Source organism: Zosterops lateralis (genome assembly GCF_965231275.1).
Source record: "Zosterops lateralis genome assembly, chromosome: 5".
Lineage (NCBI taxonomy): Eukaryota > Metazoa > Chordata > Aves > Passeriformes > Zosteropidae > Zosterops > Zosterops lateralis.
The window spans coordinates 26,436,542-26,456,711 of record NC_139766.1 but is presented as its reverse complement, the minus strand read 5'-3'; the positions used below and the strand labels follow the sequence as shown (position 1 = coordinate 26,456,711).

The window sequence follows — 20,170 nt, the reverse complement described above, 5'->3', positions numbered from 1 at the left end:
TGATACTTAAAACCCCTTATCATTAGAAGGTGCTGTAATTGATCAGGAATGAACAGCAGAAGGAGAATGAACAGCAATCTTCGGAAAACTCAATTATGAAAATTATTCAAGCTGCCGAATTCTGCAAAAATATTAATGAATTTTCTCTTGAGAGAGAATGAAAGATAATATCATATCAAGAATATTTTGCAAATTGGTGCCTGATATTTAAATTATTCACTATATTCTTAGAAAGGACTTGCAAGCCACTATACAACATGTCTCTCTATCAGGAATGCCACCACTTTGTGCCACTATAACATTTCTAGATTATTTATTAACTTTTTACTTTTAATTTCTGCTTAGCTGTTCTTTTAGTTTCCTATGAAAAACATTTGCAATTAGTCTTTATTTAAATCTCATAATAAACATACAGAACAAAGCCACTTTATTGCCTCAATTATGTTTTTAAAATATATGCAAACACAGCTTTATAAAACTACCTAATTTTTTAGCTCCCTTGGAGTTTTTAACTGCAAATCAAATTACCAAAATACATTAATTAGTAGACATACTAATTATGGCATTCCATGCCCAGGAAAGTGTAATGATTTCTGTTGCTGGGTTAAAAGGGTATCATGTATAGATAATAATGCAATTGAAATGAATTTAAATTATTTATTCGACCAAGGAAAAGGAATTTATCACTTAGGAAATAAAACTTTACAGATACAAATTGGCTATTAACAGTTGAAGGAATTTATTGGTGTGGCAGATGATGGTATTTAAACAAGCTCTCATGTAAACAAAATTAATGAGCATGAGAATTTCATATTAGAAGTTGGAGAGGGGGTGAAGGGACAAGTCCAACTCTAATTCAGCTGATTCTATACAGTAAGTGTATGAAGTGGCAATGCCTGAAACTGTTTGATGTCATAAAACCATAAACATTTCAGAGTATCTTGCAGACAAAATAAAAACTGTCATAAATCTGAATGTATAGTGTAATTAAGAATTTAAGCAATTCCTTTATAAACATGTAACAAATATCAGCAAATACACAGAAGGACTACTACTCACTATCCAAACACTATTCTAGTTTTGAATCAAGAGTTTATGTGACATATTCTGAAAGCAGCTTGCAATTAAAAACCAGTTGAAGTAGAAAACATTCTGGAAGAAAACAGGAAATAGTTTTAAGAACCTGATGAGTTTCTCATATGTACAGCATAATGCCGTTACAGATGTAAAGGATTTAAACAAACAGCAGTAAGCTTGAGCACCATGCTTCTTCCTGCACTGATATTGTTTACTGAGCTCTTTCCTTTGATAAACACTGAAATCATTTCCACCCTTTTCCTACTTCAATCAAACTAAACTATGGGAAAAACTTCCAGAATGTAACACTATTTTATGTCAGTTAATTTAGTTTACTTCTAAAGTAAGGAGGCAACTTGTGCTGTCACATTTCTGTGAGTAAATTCCATGGGAAACACTCTTAATTGTAAAAGAAATACAGTTTGCTAAGTAAAATGATTATTTTCTTACTCCTCAAAGTGATTAGTTGTATGTAAAGAGTTCATAACACATATTTTAAAGCTTGCCAACTGATATGAATACAGATTCCTGCAACTGGTAGATTTGAGGTAATGAGGGAAGGTGTTTGGAAAGCTGCAAAAGTGGTATTGATCTGTTAGTGTTTAAAAAATCCTATTCAAAATATGTTTAAATTTAAAAGACACTTAAATGCTTACTTAGGTGAACTATGTCTCTGAGCTTGTCGTAGAACCTCTCCTATTGGGGAATCCTTCAGTTTCTTAAATTTCTCGCTACAGACTGGCAAGTAGGATATCTTTCCAGCCAGGTATCCACACATTCCAGCAACTTTTTAAAAAGAAAAAAAAGATGGGTTTACATGCTGTACTATAATAGCCAACATTGTTTTAAAATAATAATTTCAAATATATCATGTAGTATCTTGAATAAAAGAAAGAGAACCAATTTAGATCTAAACCAAAAACATGCAGTAATCACCTCTGCTTCTTCTGCAGACAAAGGGTACTAAAACCAAATGCAACAGCTGAATGGAGACATGAAGCAATGATTTAGACATGATGTGAGCATTAGATGATTTCAGCTAGTACTTGGTGAATGAAAGGTGACCAAAAAAAAAATTGCATTTTTTTTCCAAGATCCAGAAATCACAATTTACTATCAAAGATGACAAACCAATGAGAAATAAATACAGACAGTAAATTCTGCTACTTTAATCCATCAGAACAGTCAGATCCTGAAAAGGCTTTACTAGAGTATGAACAGAGGTCTAAATCAACTTAGCAGTAGGTTCAGTATCTTCTGTAAAGGATTCTGTGGTTTGGTTGCCAGAGGGCAAACAACTGAATTAGCTGAACCCTTATAATCACTAAGCAAACGGTTTCAATTTAGTGCATGAGCTACTTCCATCTGCTGTAAAGAACATAAGAATAAATTACCAAGAAAGCTCTTTCTGGGCTTAAAACTTATGATTTCCATCAACTGGCTCCTTCAAGTTTTATGAGTGGTGTATGAAGGATTCTGTGGGAATGAACCATTTTCTCGTTGACTTTGTAGAAGAAAATGACTAGACCCCTCTTTCATGTGCAATGAGCATTTCCTAAATATAAAGACTAAGAGTCTTGATTATCTTTAAGACAGGAAAGAGTTAATTATCAGTAACATTAATCCTCTGCAATTCTCAGCTGTAGATTACATTTCCTGGGAACCAATATAAAGGGGATTTTACCCTAGCCTGCTCTACTGTACTGAAATTGTTCTAATGTCTTATTTTCAAAAGAAGGGTAAAAGTCCTTTTCCAAGGGAATAGAGAAGAACAGCCACAACTAAGAGTGAAGCTTACAAATGAGGAATATAAGGGTTTAGCTGTTCAGCAGGTTAAAATAAACCAAACACCTCATATACAATAAATACCCGCAAAGAGAAAAATTACAAGCCCTTAGATTGGCCTAAGAAGAATTCAAACCAAATATTTAGCAAAATAAAGCTTAACAGAAAAGCTGATTACTCTTTTGCATAAATTACAAATTACATCTCTTTTTCTTGAGGCCCTCTAGTAAAGAAAAGGGGAAGTATCTCTTAGGAAGATGTTTCACTCAAAGCAATCATTGGCCAAAGTATTTGGTTTATTTCATTACTGAACTAACAGCCAGATGGTCCATGGTTTTGAATTTAGCACAGTAAATTAGGTATTGTTCTTTGCTTCTGCATTCACCGTGACAAGAAGCTGATTAGATACAGCCAGGTCCCACTGCAGACCAAGATGAAGTACCTACAGGTACAGGAATCTACCCTTTCTTTGCCAAAGACAGAGAGAGGACCAATAGCTCTCTGCTGTGTTGAAGGGGATGCTGTCAATGTAGTGAATCAGCCATGACTGACTAGAAGCCTCAGTAAATTGTCAAGAGTACCTAGAAAACTACTGAGAAAAGTACAGTAATTCCTACAGGCAGAAAATCCTGGCCAGCTCAGCTGCATCGTATTTTTTCCCCTGATTTCAATAAATTAGTTCTATTAAGTAAGAAGAATGCAGCCCTTATGTGTAGGAGTGATTGGGGAAATAGCAGTTCTATTATTTATTAGCAATGTTTGTGTTATACCATTGTTTGCTGTTCAAAGAAAGTAACCAGAATTAGCATAAACAACTGGAGCCCTAGTTTCTCACATTCATTTATCTGCTTAAACAACACTTCCTTGACCACAAATCATGGGGTTTACCCTCTTCCCACCGAAGTAAACTGGCTGTATCTACACAGATTGGCAAGATGGCAACTTCCTGTTTTACTGTCTCGTATTACATTGAAAAGGTTAATTTATTAAGTTAATAATTTATTTTTGATTATACTTAATCCAAAAATCATTCACATGAAATTGCTTTTTTCCTACAATTGTACATACATAATGTCCAGGAAAAAAAAAAGTAATTAAAATAGCCTGAATGGGACACATGAGATACATGAATAAAGACCTTCAAATTAGGAAGGGAGTGGTGGGTGTATTCTGGCAATCTAATTTAAAACACGGTTGCACTATTTACAACGTTTTTATCTTAAATGATTATGTTACATTTATCAAGCAATTTTATACAAACCTTATAAACAAAAGTTGTCCCAAATGTGCGGTACAAATTCAGACAATAAATAATCATAAAATGGCTTGGGTTGCAAAGGGAACTTAAAAGATCATCTAGTTTCAACCCTGCTGCCACGAACAGGGACCTCCCTCACTAAACCTGGTTGTTCAGGGCCTCATCCAACCTGGCCTTGAACATTTCCAGGAATGAAGCATCCACAACAACTTTGTCCAATGCCTCAGTAAAGGATGTCTTTCTAACATCTAATCTAAATCTCTCCTCTTTTAGTTTAAAACCATTGGTCACACTGGGCATTAGGAAAAGGTCCAGAAAAAGAACATACAGCATGAATACAAGCTGAATTTATATGTAGCTTTTACTTACATGCAACTTTAACAAAAGAGCCAAATCTTGAGGTATCTCTCAGAACACCTGAAAATGAGGATGAAATCAGACATTCAGATAAAGATATATGATATTATGTAAGATATATGTAATCAGATATTAAGAATTAAGTTGAAAAACCTCAACTGTAGCTATGTTTGTAGAAGCAGGTTACTCTTTTATGCTTCATGTTAAAGAAAAATTTTAAAAATCCCAGTATCTGAATTCCCCATAAAATGAAAAAAAAAAAATCTAGGAATTATCTCTTCAATAATATTTAATCATAGAGTTATTAACACACAGAGAACACATTCTTTTATAATCAGTGAGATACTGCACTTGTCACCCAACATAAAACACAAATGAGCTTGATTTCTAGTTCAGCTCTTTCTTTATGTTGAAAAACTGCAAATCAGGCAGCTGCAGAGTCTGAACTTCTTTTAGTCACAAGTACATTGGACATTTTACTATCATAATAACTTTCCTAACAGCAGAAAGATATTTCAACTGAGCAAATCGAAATGAAACTGAAGTATTTTTACACTTTACCTTTTCTAATTAGGAAACTAGTACCAAGCATGCTCACTGCAGCCAAAGGAAAAGCTGTGAAGAAGAAAAAAACTGCTTAAAATACAATTTTCAATATTTTCAACCACATTTAACACATATGCAATTAAATGAGTGTTGCTATGCCTTTTTAAGCTCATTTGTATAATATAAGGATATATATATATATAAAATAAACAAACTGTATAAAAATTATTAAACGTTGTCAATTTCAGTTTTTAAGACCTACTAAAAATTATGGGGTACTAATCAATGAGACATCCTGCCGGCATTATACTTCATGCTTCCTAAAATACAAAAGCAAGTGTCAGATGGAATAAACCTCTTTAGACAAGACTCCAGGTCTAGCTTCAACTGCTACAGCATCAAGGTGCAGAACATTAAGCTAGAGAGGCATACAGAGTTCCTCACAACAGGAGGAAGTTATATGGAGTCCAGTGCCTCTACAAATTGTTGATAACCAAAACTCCTGATGTTCTAACATAAGAACTTCAAAAAAAATTTAACTCTTACAGAGCTATAAATCAATTGATTGAAATTAGGCAATGTTTTATTTATCAGCAAATTAAAAAACGGCAGCTTTTTCTGTAGCTTACAGATCAAACTATACAACCTGGGGTTAGGGTCAGGAACACAGAGAAAACAACATTCTGGGAGACCATCACTGCCTGCCGCCACCAGCCTAACAGTTCACGTAAATTTTTATTATATTGAAAATCTTTATGTGGCAAGAAGCATTTTTGTAAGAGATTGCAAAAAACAAAATGAATGCTTCTTTCAAGCAATGATAATTATTTTATTGGGAAGATTGTGCAACTACTCATAAAGACCACCACCCCTGCACAAGATACAGGGACAATAAAGGAACAAGCATGACAGAAGGCTGAAGTTATTTACATTAAAGACTTAGGTATGCCATAATGAAATTTAATTTCATGCAAGTCTGAAAATGTAGATATTACAAAAAGGCTCAATGACTTCTAGGAGAAAAATTTTTGTAACAGCACTAGATGGTTGAAGTGTTTTGATGCACACAATTTGCTAATTAAGTTCATATTTGAAACAAATTATATTTTTGGAGAGCAAAGTATTAAAGAATACTTTTAAAATCAACAGCTAATTCCCTTACAAATTCTGACAGGTCTAAACCAGGTGAGGAGTCCAATCAGCATCTCAGGCTAAATGTGACTGCACGTCACTTTTAAGAAGCAATATTGGCTCCTTGGTTCAAAGCAAGATTACAGCAAAACTTCAGAAGCGAGAATAAAACCTTCAACCTATTAAACATTAAAAATCTAATGCTTTTAGAGATTCCAGACCTAGATTTTCCAAAATTTACTGTTCTAGATTTTCTGAGATATAAAATGGCAGCACAGATTTGAAACTAAATTGTAAAACAAAAACAAAAACAAAAAAAAAAAAAAAAAAAAAAAAAAAAACAAAAAAAAAAAAAAAACAAAAAAAAAAAAAAAAAACAAACAAAAAAAAACCCAACAAAACAAGGGGAGGGAGGATGTGTGAAGAAAAATATGTTCAAAAATTATTAGAGGATTGAAGTCTAACTCGTAGAAGTTTCAAATGATTTATAGACCTAACATAAACATTCCAGATATCACAACCAGGCTATTCTAGTATGTGAGCATATAAGTGACCTGGAATGGTCAAATAAAATAAAATAAAATAAATTTAAAAATAGCTGAATGCAAATTGGATTCATACCTAAAAATTAATATGAATTATTCAAATGTAAGGAAAAAAAAACCCAACAAAACAAACTTAATAAATCAGAAAACATCAATGCTATGGGCAGAGTACTTTTTCTGTTTTAGGAACAAAATAAATCTAGGGAAAATAATGGAAGGCTGATATATCAACAACAGGCAAGGATGGTAATATAATGTAGCCAAGTCAAAATTGTTTCATGGGGAAAAGGTTCTATCAGTATGATTTGATTTTGTTAGCAAGAGTAGAAGCGCAAAGGATAAAGTGTGAGTTTTTATGAGTGCAAGAATTTATACGAGAATGTAATTACAAACTAGTAACTCCGGTAAAGCATATATCAAACTGAATTGTGAAATGACGAGTGGCAGAAGCTGTCAAGAGAAACTATGTCAAAACACAGATGGTTTGTAAGAATGAGTAAAAATTGCTACAGCTTGAAATTTGAATAAACAAACCGAAAATAAACTAATTTATAGTAACTTCAGTGAACAACAGAAGCTGACACAATATAAAGTGAGGATTTCAGGGCAGTCACACAAGAAGCCTCTTGCAAAGGGGAGTTCAAGCAATACATATTTAATACAGTGAATACAACAGTTCAGTGTGTGTATGCAGAGCAGGGAAACAAAGACAGGACACCGAGAAAACGGTGATGGACTTTAGGCTCTCCCAGCAAGATAACAGCACAGTACACAACTCCTGAAAAAAAAATCTGTTACTGTTGTAGCTCCCAAAAGAGAAATGACTCAAAAAACTAACTTAGGGATTTCAAATAATACCTACATGCTGTTTCTTCAGTGATGCACAGGGCAATGAGCTACATTGCCAAACAGCAGAACAGCTCAGGGACAAATAACTCTCTTTGTCTTCCAGAAGAGAGATTATCAATAAACCATAACCAATCACCACTGTACCATCAATGGACCTGCCTCTTTCACTTAAAAAAATTATACAGAAAATGGCTACATTTTAGCAAATACGCTGAAGATTTCTGAGTATTTGTGTAAAAGTGGATGAGGAGAGTGCCAAACCAATGGAAAAAGACAAAACAGAACTTTGAATCATTAACTCAAAATCACAATGTTTTAGGAGCTGTCCCTGAAAGTACTGGCTTCCATGAGAAATCAGAGCCCCAGTGTGCTAAAATTAGCAAATCAGCTGCTAAATTCTTCATCTGTCCTGGTTTTTGCCAAGCCACCTATCAGCATCAGGAATCATCTACTAGTGTGTGATAAAACAGCAGGTAACAACCACATCAGAAGGCTTGCTTAAACCTCCTGACCAGGTGTACAAAAATCAAGCAGGCCTTGAACCTTAGGGTTACAGAAACCATGCACAGACACGGCAATTTTCTCCAAAAGTTGAACAGAGTGACTACTTATTTATTTTTCTCTTCATCACTCTCTATAAAGATGAAAAGAAATGGTTATAAGTTAAATTATTTTATTCTTGCATGTTAAAAATAACAATAAAAATTGAAAATAAAAATGGAGAAATAACACAAAAAAGAAAATCCATTAATATGAGACTCATTAATTAGATCTATTTTCAGAGTTTTAATAAGCACATTAACTTAAAATACAAAGAGATCTTTTTATAAGGCATTAAACTTAGAAATTATGTTGCACCTTTTACGAAACTGCTGCAACCTCTTAGTAAATACTACAGGGATCAGCATTTGCTGGGACACAATTCTGGTACCTGTGAAGCTTGTCAATGCACTGTTGTGCTGTTTTGACCCAGGCCCCCGGCAATGCCTCAGGTAACAGCAAAAGCTAAGGGTGGAAGGAACACAGCCAAGTTTACCAACAAAGTGAACTTACCTCTATACCGGAAACTCTCTTCAGCACATTCCTTGAGGAGTCTTCTTTCCTCCTCTGTCGGAACATAAGGCCTAGGCACTTCCCTCTTTCATTAGGGAAATAAATTAGAAAAGAATGGGCAAAAGAACAGTTTGGGGGCATCTTTCAATGAGAAAACTTAACGTCTAGCTTTCACACCTTGTAGTTTCTCTACTTCCACCCAGCTACACTTAAGAAACCAGTGCCTTTTGTCCATAAATGTCACATGAAATATATAATTTTTAAAAATCCAGTGCTTCTAAAAATTATATGAGAGAGCAGGAAATACTTTATGCATAGTCAGATCCTAACTCAGCTCAGCCCTTTTTTACTTCAGAAAAACCTGCTTTGGTCCCTCCAGCCAGCCTCCCAAATAGCTGACATCTGACAGATCATTAAGTGCCTTTTTGAAGTATTTTTCAGGGTTTCAAAGACAACGGGGTGTGTTGCTGTTTCATAGGGATGTAATTCAGCACGCTGCACACCGGCCGGCCCGGGGAACCACAGCTGTGAGAAGGCCACCGGCACCAGGGGAACGGACAATCACAGGGTTGGAAAAGACTTCTGAGGTCATCTAGGGCTGAACACCACTTTGTAACCAGACTGTGGCACTAACTGCCATGTCCAGTCTTTAATCCTTAAACACCGCTAGGGACAGTGACTCCAGAACCTCCCTGAGCAGTCCATTCCAATATCTAACGACCCTTCCTGTGAAGAAGTTCCGTCTCATGTCTAATCTAAACCGTCCCTGGCCCAACTGAACACTCTGCTCTCCTGCCCTATGGCTGGTTGCCTGGGAGAAGAGGCCGATCCCCACCTGCTGACAACCTGCTTTAGGGAGTTGTAGACAGTGACAAAGGTCTCCCTGAGCCTCCTTTTCTTCGGGATAAACAACCCCAGCTTCCACGGCACTCCTCATAGGACTTGTACTCCAGACCCCTCACGAATTTCGTGCCCTTCTCTGGACTTGCTCCAGTATTCCAGTGCCCTTCCTGAACTGAGGAGCTCAAACCTGAAGGCAATACTTGAGGTGTGGCCTCACCAGTGCCGAGTAGAGAGGGATGCTGCCTTCCCTGGTCCTGCAGGCCACACTATTGCTGATACGCCAGGATGCCACTGGTACCTGAGTACATCGTTGGCTCACGGTCAGACACAAACACCTCCTTACTCCCTGCCAGGCCCCCCGCCCGGCCCCGGGAGGCCTCAAGGGCACCGGCCCCGCGGGAAACTCAGGGCAGGGGCGGCCGAGTGGCTGACAGGAATCCCTTTTCCCTGGTCCGAGCCCGCCGCCTCGCTCCCGCCTGGCCGCCCCCAGCCCCGCCGGTTTCCCCGCGGCAGCGACACCGAGCCAGCGCAGTTACCTCGGCCGCGTCGCCGCCGGGCCCGGAGCCCTGCCCGGCCTCCATGGCCGCCGTGACCCGGAACTGCGCGCGGCCCGCACTGCAGTGCGCATGCGCGCAGGCGGCGCTCCGGCGGGGGGGGGGACGGGCCCGTGCCCTGAGACAGGCTGGGGAAAGCTCTGCTCTGTCCTGCCCGCGGGGGACGGGCCCGTGCCCTGAGACAGGCTGGGGAAAGCTCTGCTCTGTCCTGCCCGCGGGGGACGGGCCCGTGCCCTGAGACAGGCTGGGGAAAAGCTCTGCTCTGTCCTGCCCGCGCTCCTGAGACAGGCTGGGAAAGCTCTGCTCTGTCCTGCCCGCGGCGGACGGGCCCGTGCCCTGAGACAGGCTGGGGAAAAGCTCTGCTCTGTCCCTGCCCGCGGGGGGGAAGGCTCTGCTCTGTCCTGCCCGCGGGTGACGGGCCCGTGCCCTGAGACAGGCTGGGGAAAGCTCTGCTCTGTCCCTGCCCGCGGGGGACGGGCCCTGCTCCTGAAACAGGCTGGGAAAGCTCTGCTCTGTCCTGCCCGCGGGTGACGGGCCCGTGCCCTGGGACAGGCTGGGGAAAGCTGTGCTCTGTCCCTTTCCCCCGGGGGGACGGGCCCTGCTCCTGAAACAGGCTGGGAAAGCTCTGCTCTGTCCCTTCCCCCGGGGGGGAAAAGCTCTGCTCTGTCCCTGCCTCCAGCTGTAGGTACGTTGCCCACAGCTTTGGTACCGCTCGCTGAACATGCGTGGCCGGAATTTCCTAAAAGGAAAGGATCTCTGTTGCCAAAAAAAAAAAAAAAAAGCTTTTCTGAATCGAGACTGAGCAAGGGTCTGGTGAGCAGCTCTTGAGCTCGAAAGTGGTATTGATTTGGTGGTGGGATTGTGTTGGAATGCAAGACTAGGAAATGGCGTGCTTGATTTTAGCGAATGCCGTGCAAATGGCAGGTTTAGCGGGTGCTTGCAGTTTATGAGAAATAAGGAAAAGTTGAGGAAAAAATAAAAATGTGTTTTTGATAGTGCAACGTATGCCTTGGCATTTTCTTGTGAATAGGCAGTACTGTGGCTCGAGTTCACCAAACGCTGATATGTCCATACTCGTGTGTGGAATGTACCACTCCCTTTAAGCCATTGTTTTGGCTCAAATCGCTGCTTTCTGATGGCTGTATAAAAAAGAGTCCATGCCCGAAGATAGGAGAAGGAAGACTTTTGAGATTGAAGTTCTGAAATTGGTAGAGAACTATAAGAGGAACACTGAACATGTGAAGGGCCTAGGGCAAATGGACTAATGAAAGTTGTAGAGGAGATTGGATTCTTGAAACAAGATGGGTGGATAGAACCAGAAACTATGTATAGTGGGGTTCTTTTATTCATACTTTCATCATACAATAAATACATTTCTAATTTACATGAGATTGGAAGTAATTTGTGTTATCAGGCAGTCTTTATCTCTACTTGTCCCCTGGGCCCATGCTAATGAAACATTCTCCAGTACATGACCGTCCGTGATGCACATTATTAGTCAGAAGGCAAAACATTTAGGCCTCATCAGCTCAAAACAGTTTTGGTTTTGGGGCTATAGTACATTTATTAAGACAACTTATTTCATGCTTTTTTTTCCATTTATCTTTCAGTACATTCTAGGCAAAGAATACAATGTAGGGTAGGACACGAATTTGTAGGGTAGGACATGAATTGCACCTCCCCTAAACATGGAGCTTCAGTGGGGAGGAAGTGGCAGTCTCCTTCATTGTAGAAAATAATGACTCTGTGCTGCTATTTTGCTTCTCTATTGTAAAATTAATAGTTATCCATTCACTTTTCCCACTTCACTGTCTTCAAGTCTCTTAGACTTCTAATGGGAAAAAAAAGTAATTAAAATCATAGAGCAAACTGATGAGTTTACCATCCATCAAAAAATCTTACCTAGTACAGCCTGCTTGTGAGATACTTAAAGGTTTCACCTGGCTACATACATCTATGTATGGCTTTGTTGGCTTAGAACTTCAGTTGAAGGGCCATTTGCAGCATAAATGGTAGAACATATCTACATCCTTGGCAATTAATTCTCTGTACTCAAGACCTGGTTTTGGAGTTCATTCATTGAAAGAAGTGTTAACAAGGACACCTTTTCTGACCCTCTGGCCTATTTTTACAACTTCTTTCATGCAACTATGAGAACTTCAGTTTACAATCGGTGATGGCATCACCAAGTCCTTCTGGTAAACATAAAATGTTGTTCTCTTGCAAGACTTAAGGCTAGATATTTAATCCCTTTCTTAAATACTATTTTCTCTACTTTCTGCTTTAACAGGTGCCATTATGCAACATGCCATTTTTTGTTTATAAATCTATGCACTAGAATAGTTCTTAAGAGAACTCTCAGGGATCTTGGACTGTTTGTTTTAACAACAGGGACATTGGTGGTTTGACACTTCAGCAGCTGTTTTATAATTGCTGTTCTGTGTCATTTTAGACACAAAAACGACAGATTATTTGTAATAGCATAAAGTTATATATATTTGGGCCACTTTAGGAGTCAAATTATTTTTAGAAGCATTACAAATCATGTATCTATGTCTCTAAACTTTTTATCTTTTATGACTTAATATCATGTAAGAATGAAGAACATATTTGAGATTCAAAATACTGTAATACTTGATAACTTGATAGTTGTACTTGTAACTTCATAATTAACCTTTAGAAATGGGAAGTTATTTCTTGTGAAGGAGATGCCTCGAAGGAAAAATGAAAACCTTCAAATGATGAGATTCTCTTAAAACGCACTACTTATGTTAACAAGTTGGAAGGTGTGAAAGTCACATGGTTTCTAATTGCAGTACTTTGCAAAACGAAGTGGTGAATATTCAGAACTCTTGAAGGTGGAGCTCAAAGAATTATTAGGGTGAGCTCTCTGCAGTCTGTCAAGTGGTTTAAAAGTTTTATCTTTCTGATAAATTCTTTCATCCCCTTGTTAACAGTCAGTGACAGGTTTTATACAACTCACTGCAAAACGAAGAGGTGACCTAAAAAATAAGTTAAGTTTTACAATACTGTATAAGACATAACTAAAACCGTTAGACATATGGAAGAGTTGGAGTACACGCTGATCTGGTAAGGAAAGTCTCTAAAATAAGTACTGGAAGTGCATGTGCTCAAGTACATAGAACAACGTGAATGGTGATTTTTTTTTCTGTTGTTTTTTGCTTGGTGGTCTGGACAATACAGTAAAATGCAACAGCTGAGAGGTTCTGGTGGCTGCCAAGAGTTAACAGGACTGTATTTAGAAAAATCTCTTCCTAATGAGGAAATAACAGTGCCTCATACAGAAAAAAAAAAAAAAAAAAAAAAAAAAAAAAAAAAAAAAAAAAAAAAAAGTATTGTTGTAACTACTACAGCTGGTGGCAAACAAAGAATCAGTTATTTGCCTGAAGCATTATGGCACATCAGCAAGAACCAAGAGTGGGTGTCTTTGAGGAGCTGATAGTCAAAGCCTCAGTCAGTAAGGACTTTACCCGCATAGATAATGATTGCTATGAATATTAACTGGTACTATAATGTATTTAGAAAATTGCTTTAAAATGGAAGTAATCCTCAGACCTATTTGTAAAGCTGGCAGGTAAAGGAGCATTTGGGTTTTGAAAGTGATTGTACATCCTATAAAACTCAGGTGCTCAGGGTTAAATACCAGTGGTCTGATTTTCAGTTGTGGCAAGGTTCTGGTGCTCTTGCCTCAGTTACATGCATTTATTGGGAAGATCACTGAGCCCCTAACTCACGATAACCTCAAAATCTGAAGCAACTTGTGACATATTTTGCTTCAATCGTCTGAAATTATGCATAACACCAGTAGCAAGGAATCCTGTTTTTCTTGTTAGGTGCTCTATCACCCGTGTTTACTGTAAGAATTTTGTGCAGCGCTTTTTACTGTATTTTAATGGTTGTTGCAACTGTAAAAAGTGCTGCACAAAATTCTTAAATCTACAGGGAAGAGTTAACCTCAGCTACCAGGGTACCTTTATTTTTTCCTCTCCTGCTTTCTTTTCCTAGTGGTTTCTGCAAGTTGATGTACATCATCTGTCTTAAGGGTCCATGCAGAACATGGACATAAGTAGTTGAGCATGGAGGGGCTTTTACTCCAAATAAACTATAACTGTACAAAGCGTGGTACAGAACTTTGAACTTCTAATACAAATTGTTACAACTGTTGTGCTGGTGCATTTGTTCTTTGTACTTATCATTCAGTTCTGGTTTTGTTGGAAATGCTTATTATAATACAGTACTTGCATGACAGGCTTATGTTTAACAGTGGGAAAATGTTGACTTCGGGATTCTTTCTAATACTGTTTTGCAAATCTTCTGTTATTTTATCACACTTTGCATGTATTTCTTTCTCTTTCCCCCTCCCGCCCTGTTTTTTTTTTTCAAAGCCTGGAAGCTTTGAGGCACTTTAACAGAAAATATAGTTACTTTCTAACCAGTTAGACTGTTAATGTTGGTACTGTTTCTATTAACATTGGCTCACAGATCTTTGCGTTGTTTAGAAATACATTGTTGCTTCCAACCACCAGACCTGTTGTATTAGTGAAATCCTGGCCAGTCGCAGTAGCAGCCCAGTGTTCTGAGGATGTGATGATGTGAATTATCTTACTCTGCCTCGCTGCCAGTGCATTGCGATAAACCTTGGCGCCTGTGGGAACTACATGAAATCAAAGCGAGTATCCAATGGCCAGAGCAGTCCAAGTGCTTTATGTGCCGTGCAGGGGTGGCGGCAGCCCAGCTTGCCCTGCCCCGCCCTGCCCTGCCCCGCCCTGCCCCGCAGGCTTCCCGGGAGCCGGGCTGCTCATGCGGGGGAAGCCCGGCGGCTCGCGTAGGTACAACAACGCCAGTAATTCCTGGCAAAAAGACGGTATCTCAGCATTTGTGCAGCTGGCCGAGACACAAATATTTGCCCTTATTCGCCTGGGAGAAGGGCGGCTTTTCCGACCGCTTCCTACGGGCGAAGGGAGGGCCCTGACACGGCGCGCGGGGCCTCTGCGGGGCCCATCGCCTCAACAGCCGGGACGCTTCCCTGGTCCTGGTGTGTCCCAGCCACGCTGCTGCGTGCCCAGAGAGCCGTTTGATTCCTGGCTACCTTGATGATACCAGCGTTCTTAATGGTGGAGATCGGTCCTCCTCTCTCCGGGGGCGCGGAGGTTTCCCGGGGCCGCGCTCCCCGCCGGGCTGGCCGGGCTCCCCCCTGTCCTCTCCGCCGGGGGCCGGGGCGCTGCCCGAACGGGAGCCGGGCCGCCCGAGGGGAGCGGCGCCCGGAGAGCCCCGGGGGCGGGACCGCCCGCCGCCCCGGCCTATCACAGCCACGGGAAGCGGGCGGGCACCGCCAATCGGGGGCTCGGCTCGCCCCTTTCTGCCTCGCGATTGGCCAAATTATGGAGGGGCGGTGCCCGGAGGGCGGGCCGGACGATCGGGAGCCAACGGGGAGGGGGCGCGGGGGCGGGGCCGTGTGAGTGCTGCGCGCCTGCCCCAGTGAGCGGCGGGGCGGGGCGGGCCAATGGGGCGGCGGGGGGGGCGGGAGCGCCGCGCCGGGACGTCGGGCTGCCGGGGGGGAGAGGCGGCGGCGGGACAGAGCTGGCGGGAGATGCCGCGGGGGCGCGTCGCTCACCGGCTGCCACCAGGGTCGCTCTGAAGTGCGGGGGGGACCACAGCCGCGCTGAGGAAGGCGGCGGCGCCCGGGGCTGCGGCAGCTTCCACCGGCGGGAGAGGTGAGGCGGCGGCGGAGCCGGGATCCGGTCGCGGCTGAGCGGAGGGAGAGGGGGCGCCTTGCCCCGATGGGAGCGGAGCCCGCGGTGTGCTGCGCGGCCCCTGGCACTGGCCCGGCCCTGGCCCTGGCCGCTTTGTTGACGGCGGGGCGGGGAGGGGAGGGGAGGCAGCGTGTGGCCGGGGGCCCTGCCGCCGCCGCCGCGGGGGCACGGGTAGGGCGGAGACGGGGCAGGGGCCGGCGGTGCTGCCCGCGCTCGGCGCCGCCCGGCCGGCTCCCGCCTGGGCTCCGGCCCTCCTGCCCTGGCGGCCGTAGTCTCCCCCGTCCTCCCCGCGGCCCGCCCGCCGTCTCCTTCCGCCCCTTCCTGCCCGGCCGCGGCCCCACCCGGGCATGCTCAGCCTTCTCAGCCGGCGGCCCCGGAGCCCCGGGTGGGAGCGCCGCTCGCACAGCCCCGCGGGCCCACCGTAAAGCGGCGGCCGCCGGGCTCGTCCCGCCCCACGCCCGCAGCCGCCCGGCCGCCCCCCGGAGAGCGGGGCCGCGCAGCCACCGCGGCGGGGATGGCGGGGCCGGGAGCGGGCCGGGAATGGCGGGACGAGCGGGGAGGGTGGCACGGAGCCGGGCTTTGTTCCCGGCCCCGCCCCGCCCGCCCGGGGTGTCCGGCGGGGACACGCGCGGCCCGGCTCCCGGCGGGCGGGGAGGGCGCTGCGGGCGGGCAGTGAGGGCACTGAGGGCCGCCCCCGGCCCAAACCCGGGACTCGAAGCGGAGACGTGCGCGCCCTGGGCTGAGCGTGCCCCGCCGCGCTGAGGAGCCGCTCCCAGGGGCTGCCAGCACCGAGTTTGGCTCCCGCAGTTTGTGCAGCCTCAGACAGGCCTGCTTGGGTGCCTGTAAGTATTGGAGGGGTTTAATTAGTTTCCTCCTCTCCACTTTCGTATGTATGTTTCTAGTATTTTGGTAATGTGGTAATTTTTGTTGTGCAGTTTATTTTGTGTCTTGACCAGAAATCTCTGCCTGACGATGGGGGTAGCTCCAGCTAAGACATCCTAAGGAATCAGACGGAAAACATAAAAAAACCCTGAAAACCCAACAAATCTCAAATACTTTGGTGGTCACTCATAGTGAGGGAGTTGCAAAAGCAATTTGCTAGCACGATCTTGAAGAATAGTAAGACAATCTGGAGACGAGGCAGCAAGAGTGTAACCTGCACTTCCTTCAGATTTACAAATCTCAGATGGACGCTGGGGAAGAAAGATACCAAACCAGAAAACGAGTTCTTTACTCCTTTGTGCACTGCCCATCTCCCTGCCGCAGACTTCATGGAGTATATAGTGTACTTTGAGAAAGGTGATTTGCTACTTGAGGGTTGAGCAAAGAGTGAAATTAACTGTAATTTCTCCAGAAGTATTTCCTCACCGTGTCATTTCCTCTGTCGGCTGTTTCGGTCGCTTTGCTTCTGTGTTGCTGTCATGCTGAGGATGTGTGCCGAATGCTTCAGAATCTTTGTGGAAGATCGTTGACCAAGTGCTGCAAAACCACACTGATTCTTATCTTGTGACATTATCTCAGGCAGGAAACAAACCCCTCCGTAAAAATTGTGTTGCAGGTTTAGTAAGTCACGTATTTAAAGATGAGAACAACGTTTTCAGTTTCAAAGGCTTCCTTTATCTGTGGTTTGTAGAGGTCCTTAGTGTGGTACTTGATGGTGGTTGTTGCCAGTAGACAGCAACTTCCTTGGGCAAATTGCTGCTGTGAATGACTCCTTATTTATATTCCGAAATTGATTTGGTTAAAGTCTGTGCTGACTTCTCTGGAAATGGTTTCCTTGGAGCAGAGTGGTGGTATGTTGCTTTGGGATGTTGTAGAATGTTGTTGCTGAGCTTCATTTCAAAAGACAAATTGTTTAGTTCTTCTGTGGGGTTAATTAAGGTAAAGTTGGAAAACTCAACTAATTCTGTTTCTATTTGACTGGCCTAAACGAACCAAAGCATGGTGATAGCTGGTTTTCATGTAATAGCATAATACTTTTAAGAAAGGAAGTTGTAGGTTGTAGAGATTAAGGCAAAAAGTAGAACTGATTATTTTTCATGTTACTGTATCAACACTTTGCAGAGTTGTCCTGCTAGGCTTCAACAGCTCAAGAGTGGTCCTCGTATGTTTATTTCACTCTGAACGCTTGTCTTTCTAATTTGGGGTGATAAAATTAATTGGTATGCTGAAAGTTTTTGCTAATACAGTTGAGATCATGCTGTCTGTATTTACTTTTTCTAAGAACTTAAGAAGATTATAATTCCCTTCAGTGGCTCTGCATCAAGGAAAACAACTTGGAAAACAGTGTGTTCCACATAGGGCAGGAATTGCCTATTTTATATCTGGTTTTGTATTTCAGGGGGTTTTGTCTTCATCATCTTGCCGGGTGAAGACTATTTCATTATTGCGTAAAGGACCAAAGGACAAGTTTAATTTTTTTTGTCTGAGTTCCTTAAGAGACACGAAGGCGAACTTTTCGCTTCAGTGGACTTGGATAATACAGAACATGGGTGTATAATGTGCTCCTTCTAGCTTAGAGTGCCATGAGTTTTAGCAGGTTTTGCCTGCGTTTAAGCCTCAGTTTAAAAGAAACTGTATGTGTTGTGCAGATAATGTCAGAGGAAGGAGCTATATGCACATGTGAGTTGTGTGAGTTATTGTGAGAAAAATGAGGATAATATTTCAGAGTTTGTGACCCTGTACCTGTAGTTATTGGCCTGCCTTCCCAGGAGAAAATGCAATGTACTTTATCCGTCAGTGGGAGGGCAGCTGGCCTAGCACACGGCCTGGCTGTGGTTTGCTACTTTGTGCAGCTTTTGCATGCTTGCACCCAAACAACTTCGAACCTTTACAACTTTTGTGTCTGTAATAATCCTCCCAGGAATCACAGTGTGCTGGAGAAGTGTTGCAATGTTAGGAGGTTTTAGAATTCAGTGTTATTCTTGTCTGGTCTTGCTCTAAATTGTGATGAACTCCAGTAATAGGTGTTAGCCAGACTGACTCAGCTAGGATTGCTTTTGCCTTTCTATACTGACTAAAAGAGCAGTTCTTTCTGGTATTTAGCTTGCTTATCCTCAGTGCTCTACAGTTAATTGTCTGAGTATCTGTGTACTGCCATATAGCTCTGTCTCTTCTAAGACTTGCGTGGTCCCTCCTTTCCTTCCTTCCCCTCCCCCAAATCTATTATAATCCTAATTCCCTCTGACATGAATGTCTCCCAGGAAGGATGACAGAATACAGTCTCCAACAGCAAGTGTCCAATACTATTGCTGGAAGATATCAAAAAGGAAAAAAAGTCCCCTTGAGCTAGTTGAACAACAGTGTTTGTTCTGGACATGGCTTCAGTTTTGAGGGATTTTTGTATTTATCCCGAGTTTTTCCTAATGATTTATGTTTGCATGCAAAAATAGAAGAGGAACAAGTATTAAAAACAAAACCAAACTTCTAAAGTTGAGTTTGAGGTTCTCTGAAAATGTCTAAATATTTGATGTGGTAGAAGGACCTGGTGCCCTGATGCTGTTGCTGTAAGCTTTGGGGTTTTATTGTTTGGTACTTTACATGAGTATTCTAGCCCTTGTCACCAGAAGCAACATGAATTGTTTTTTGTGGTTAGTGACAATAGTCAAAGCTGAGCTGCATGGAGTTTGTAGACCTTGGTACAGGAGGACCTTTCTTCCATCGTTCCAGCTGCTGCTTTGGCAGCTGGTCCATACAGGTGTAAGAGAAGTTTACTTTTCAAGAGCTGGGGCTGGCCTAGCCTGAAATTGCTACAGTCAAGAGTGGCTATTAGTAGGCTTGGGACTATTGACATGGCACTTGAGTGCTGCAGGTGGTCACTTTGGAATTAGTGTGATGACCTATTTTTTCTTACTCCCTGTATTCCAGAAAATGGGAGAAGACTACCGGCTTGGACCTTTTTCTCTCCTCTTTTCTTAGATTTTTTAAAAAATGAAGTTATATGAGATGGTCATGATAATAAAATAAGCTTTGTGTGTTTTTTCAGCTAAATATTGGAAGGCTGCTTCAAAACTAAATAACTGATACTTGGGAAATATTTGCAATTGTATGCTAAAGCTGTTTGTCAGTGGCAGTGCCAACATTATTTTTTGTCTTCGTTAGCAATTTTTTCCTTTAATGTTTGTTTCCCCTTATCTTGAGTGTGTTTCTAGAGAGTAATATTATAATTTTGCTAAACCAGATAAACCAGACTCTCTCTTGTTCGGGTGAGATTTCTTGTTCACCTTATCATACTAAAATGCTATAATTGCCTTCTTCACGTATTAATTAGTCTTTTCAGCATGCATTGGACAGAATTCTATAAAATATTCCAGGGAAGGTTCCAGTGGGACTTTTTATAAAGGTTTTTTAATATCCTGATGGGTGTATCTTGCTGGTAAACCTTAGGGATCCTGTTTT

At 42.3% G+C, this 20,170-nt stretch overlaps 1 protein-coding gene across 6 annotated transcripts in view; it reads right to left on the bottom strand.

The window, feature by feature from the left end:
• Positions 1 to 10,047, bottom strand: part of OCIAD1 (OCIA domain containing 1) — a 34,650-nt gene extending 24,603 nt beyond the window's left edge. For 4 of the 6 annotated variants that reach the window (XM_083861324.1, XM_083861326.1, XM_083861327.1 and 1 more), the window contains exons 1-6: positions 9,981 to 10,044; positions 9,662 to 9,742; positions 8,602 to 8,686; positions 5,039 to 5,092; positions 4,490 to 4,537; positions 1,734 to 1,863 (exon numbers count right to left, since the gene is read on the bottom strand). In XM_083861324.1, coding sequence (XP_083717450.1) covers positions 1,734 to 1,863; positions 4,490 to 4,537; positions 5,039 to 5,092; positions 8,602 to 8,686; positions 9,662 to 9,742; positions 9,981 to 10,025 — 443 coding nt within the window. In that variant the 5' untranslated portion in view covers positions 10,026 to 10,044. Of the gene's footprint in view, positions 1 to 1,733; positions 1,864 to 4,489; positions 4,538 to 5,038; positions 5,093 to 8,601; positions 8,687 to 9,661; positions 9,743 to 9,980 lie in introns of all 6 variants that reach the window. The other 2 variants (XM_083861325.1, XM_083861329.1) reach the window with 1 other exon arrangement.
• Between the last annotated feature and the right edge of the window lie 10,123 nt (positions 10,048 to 20,170).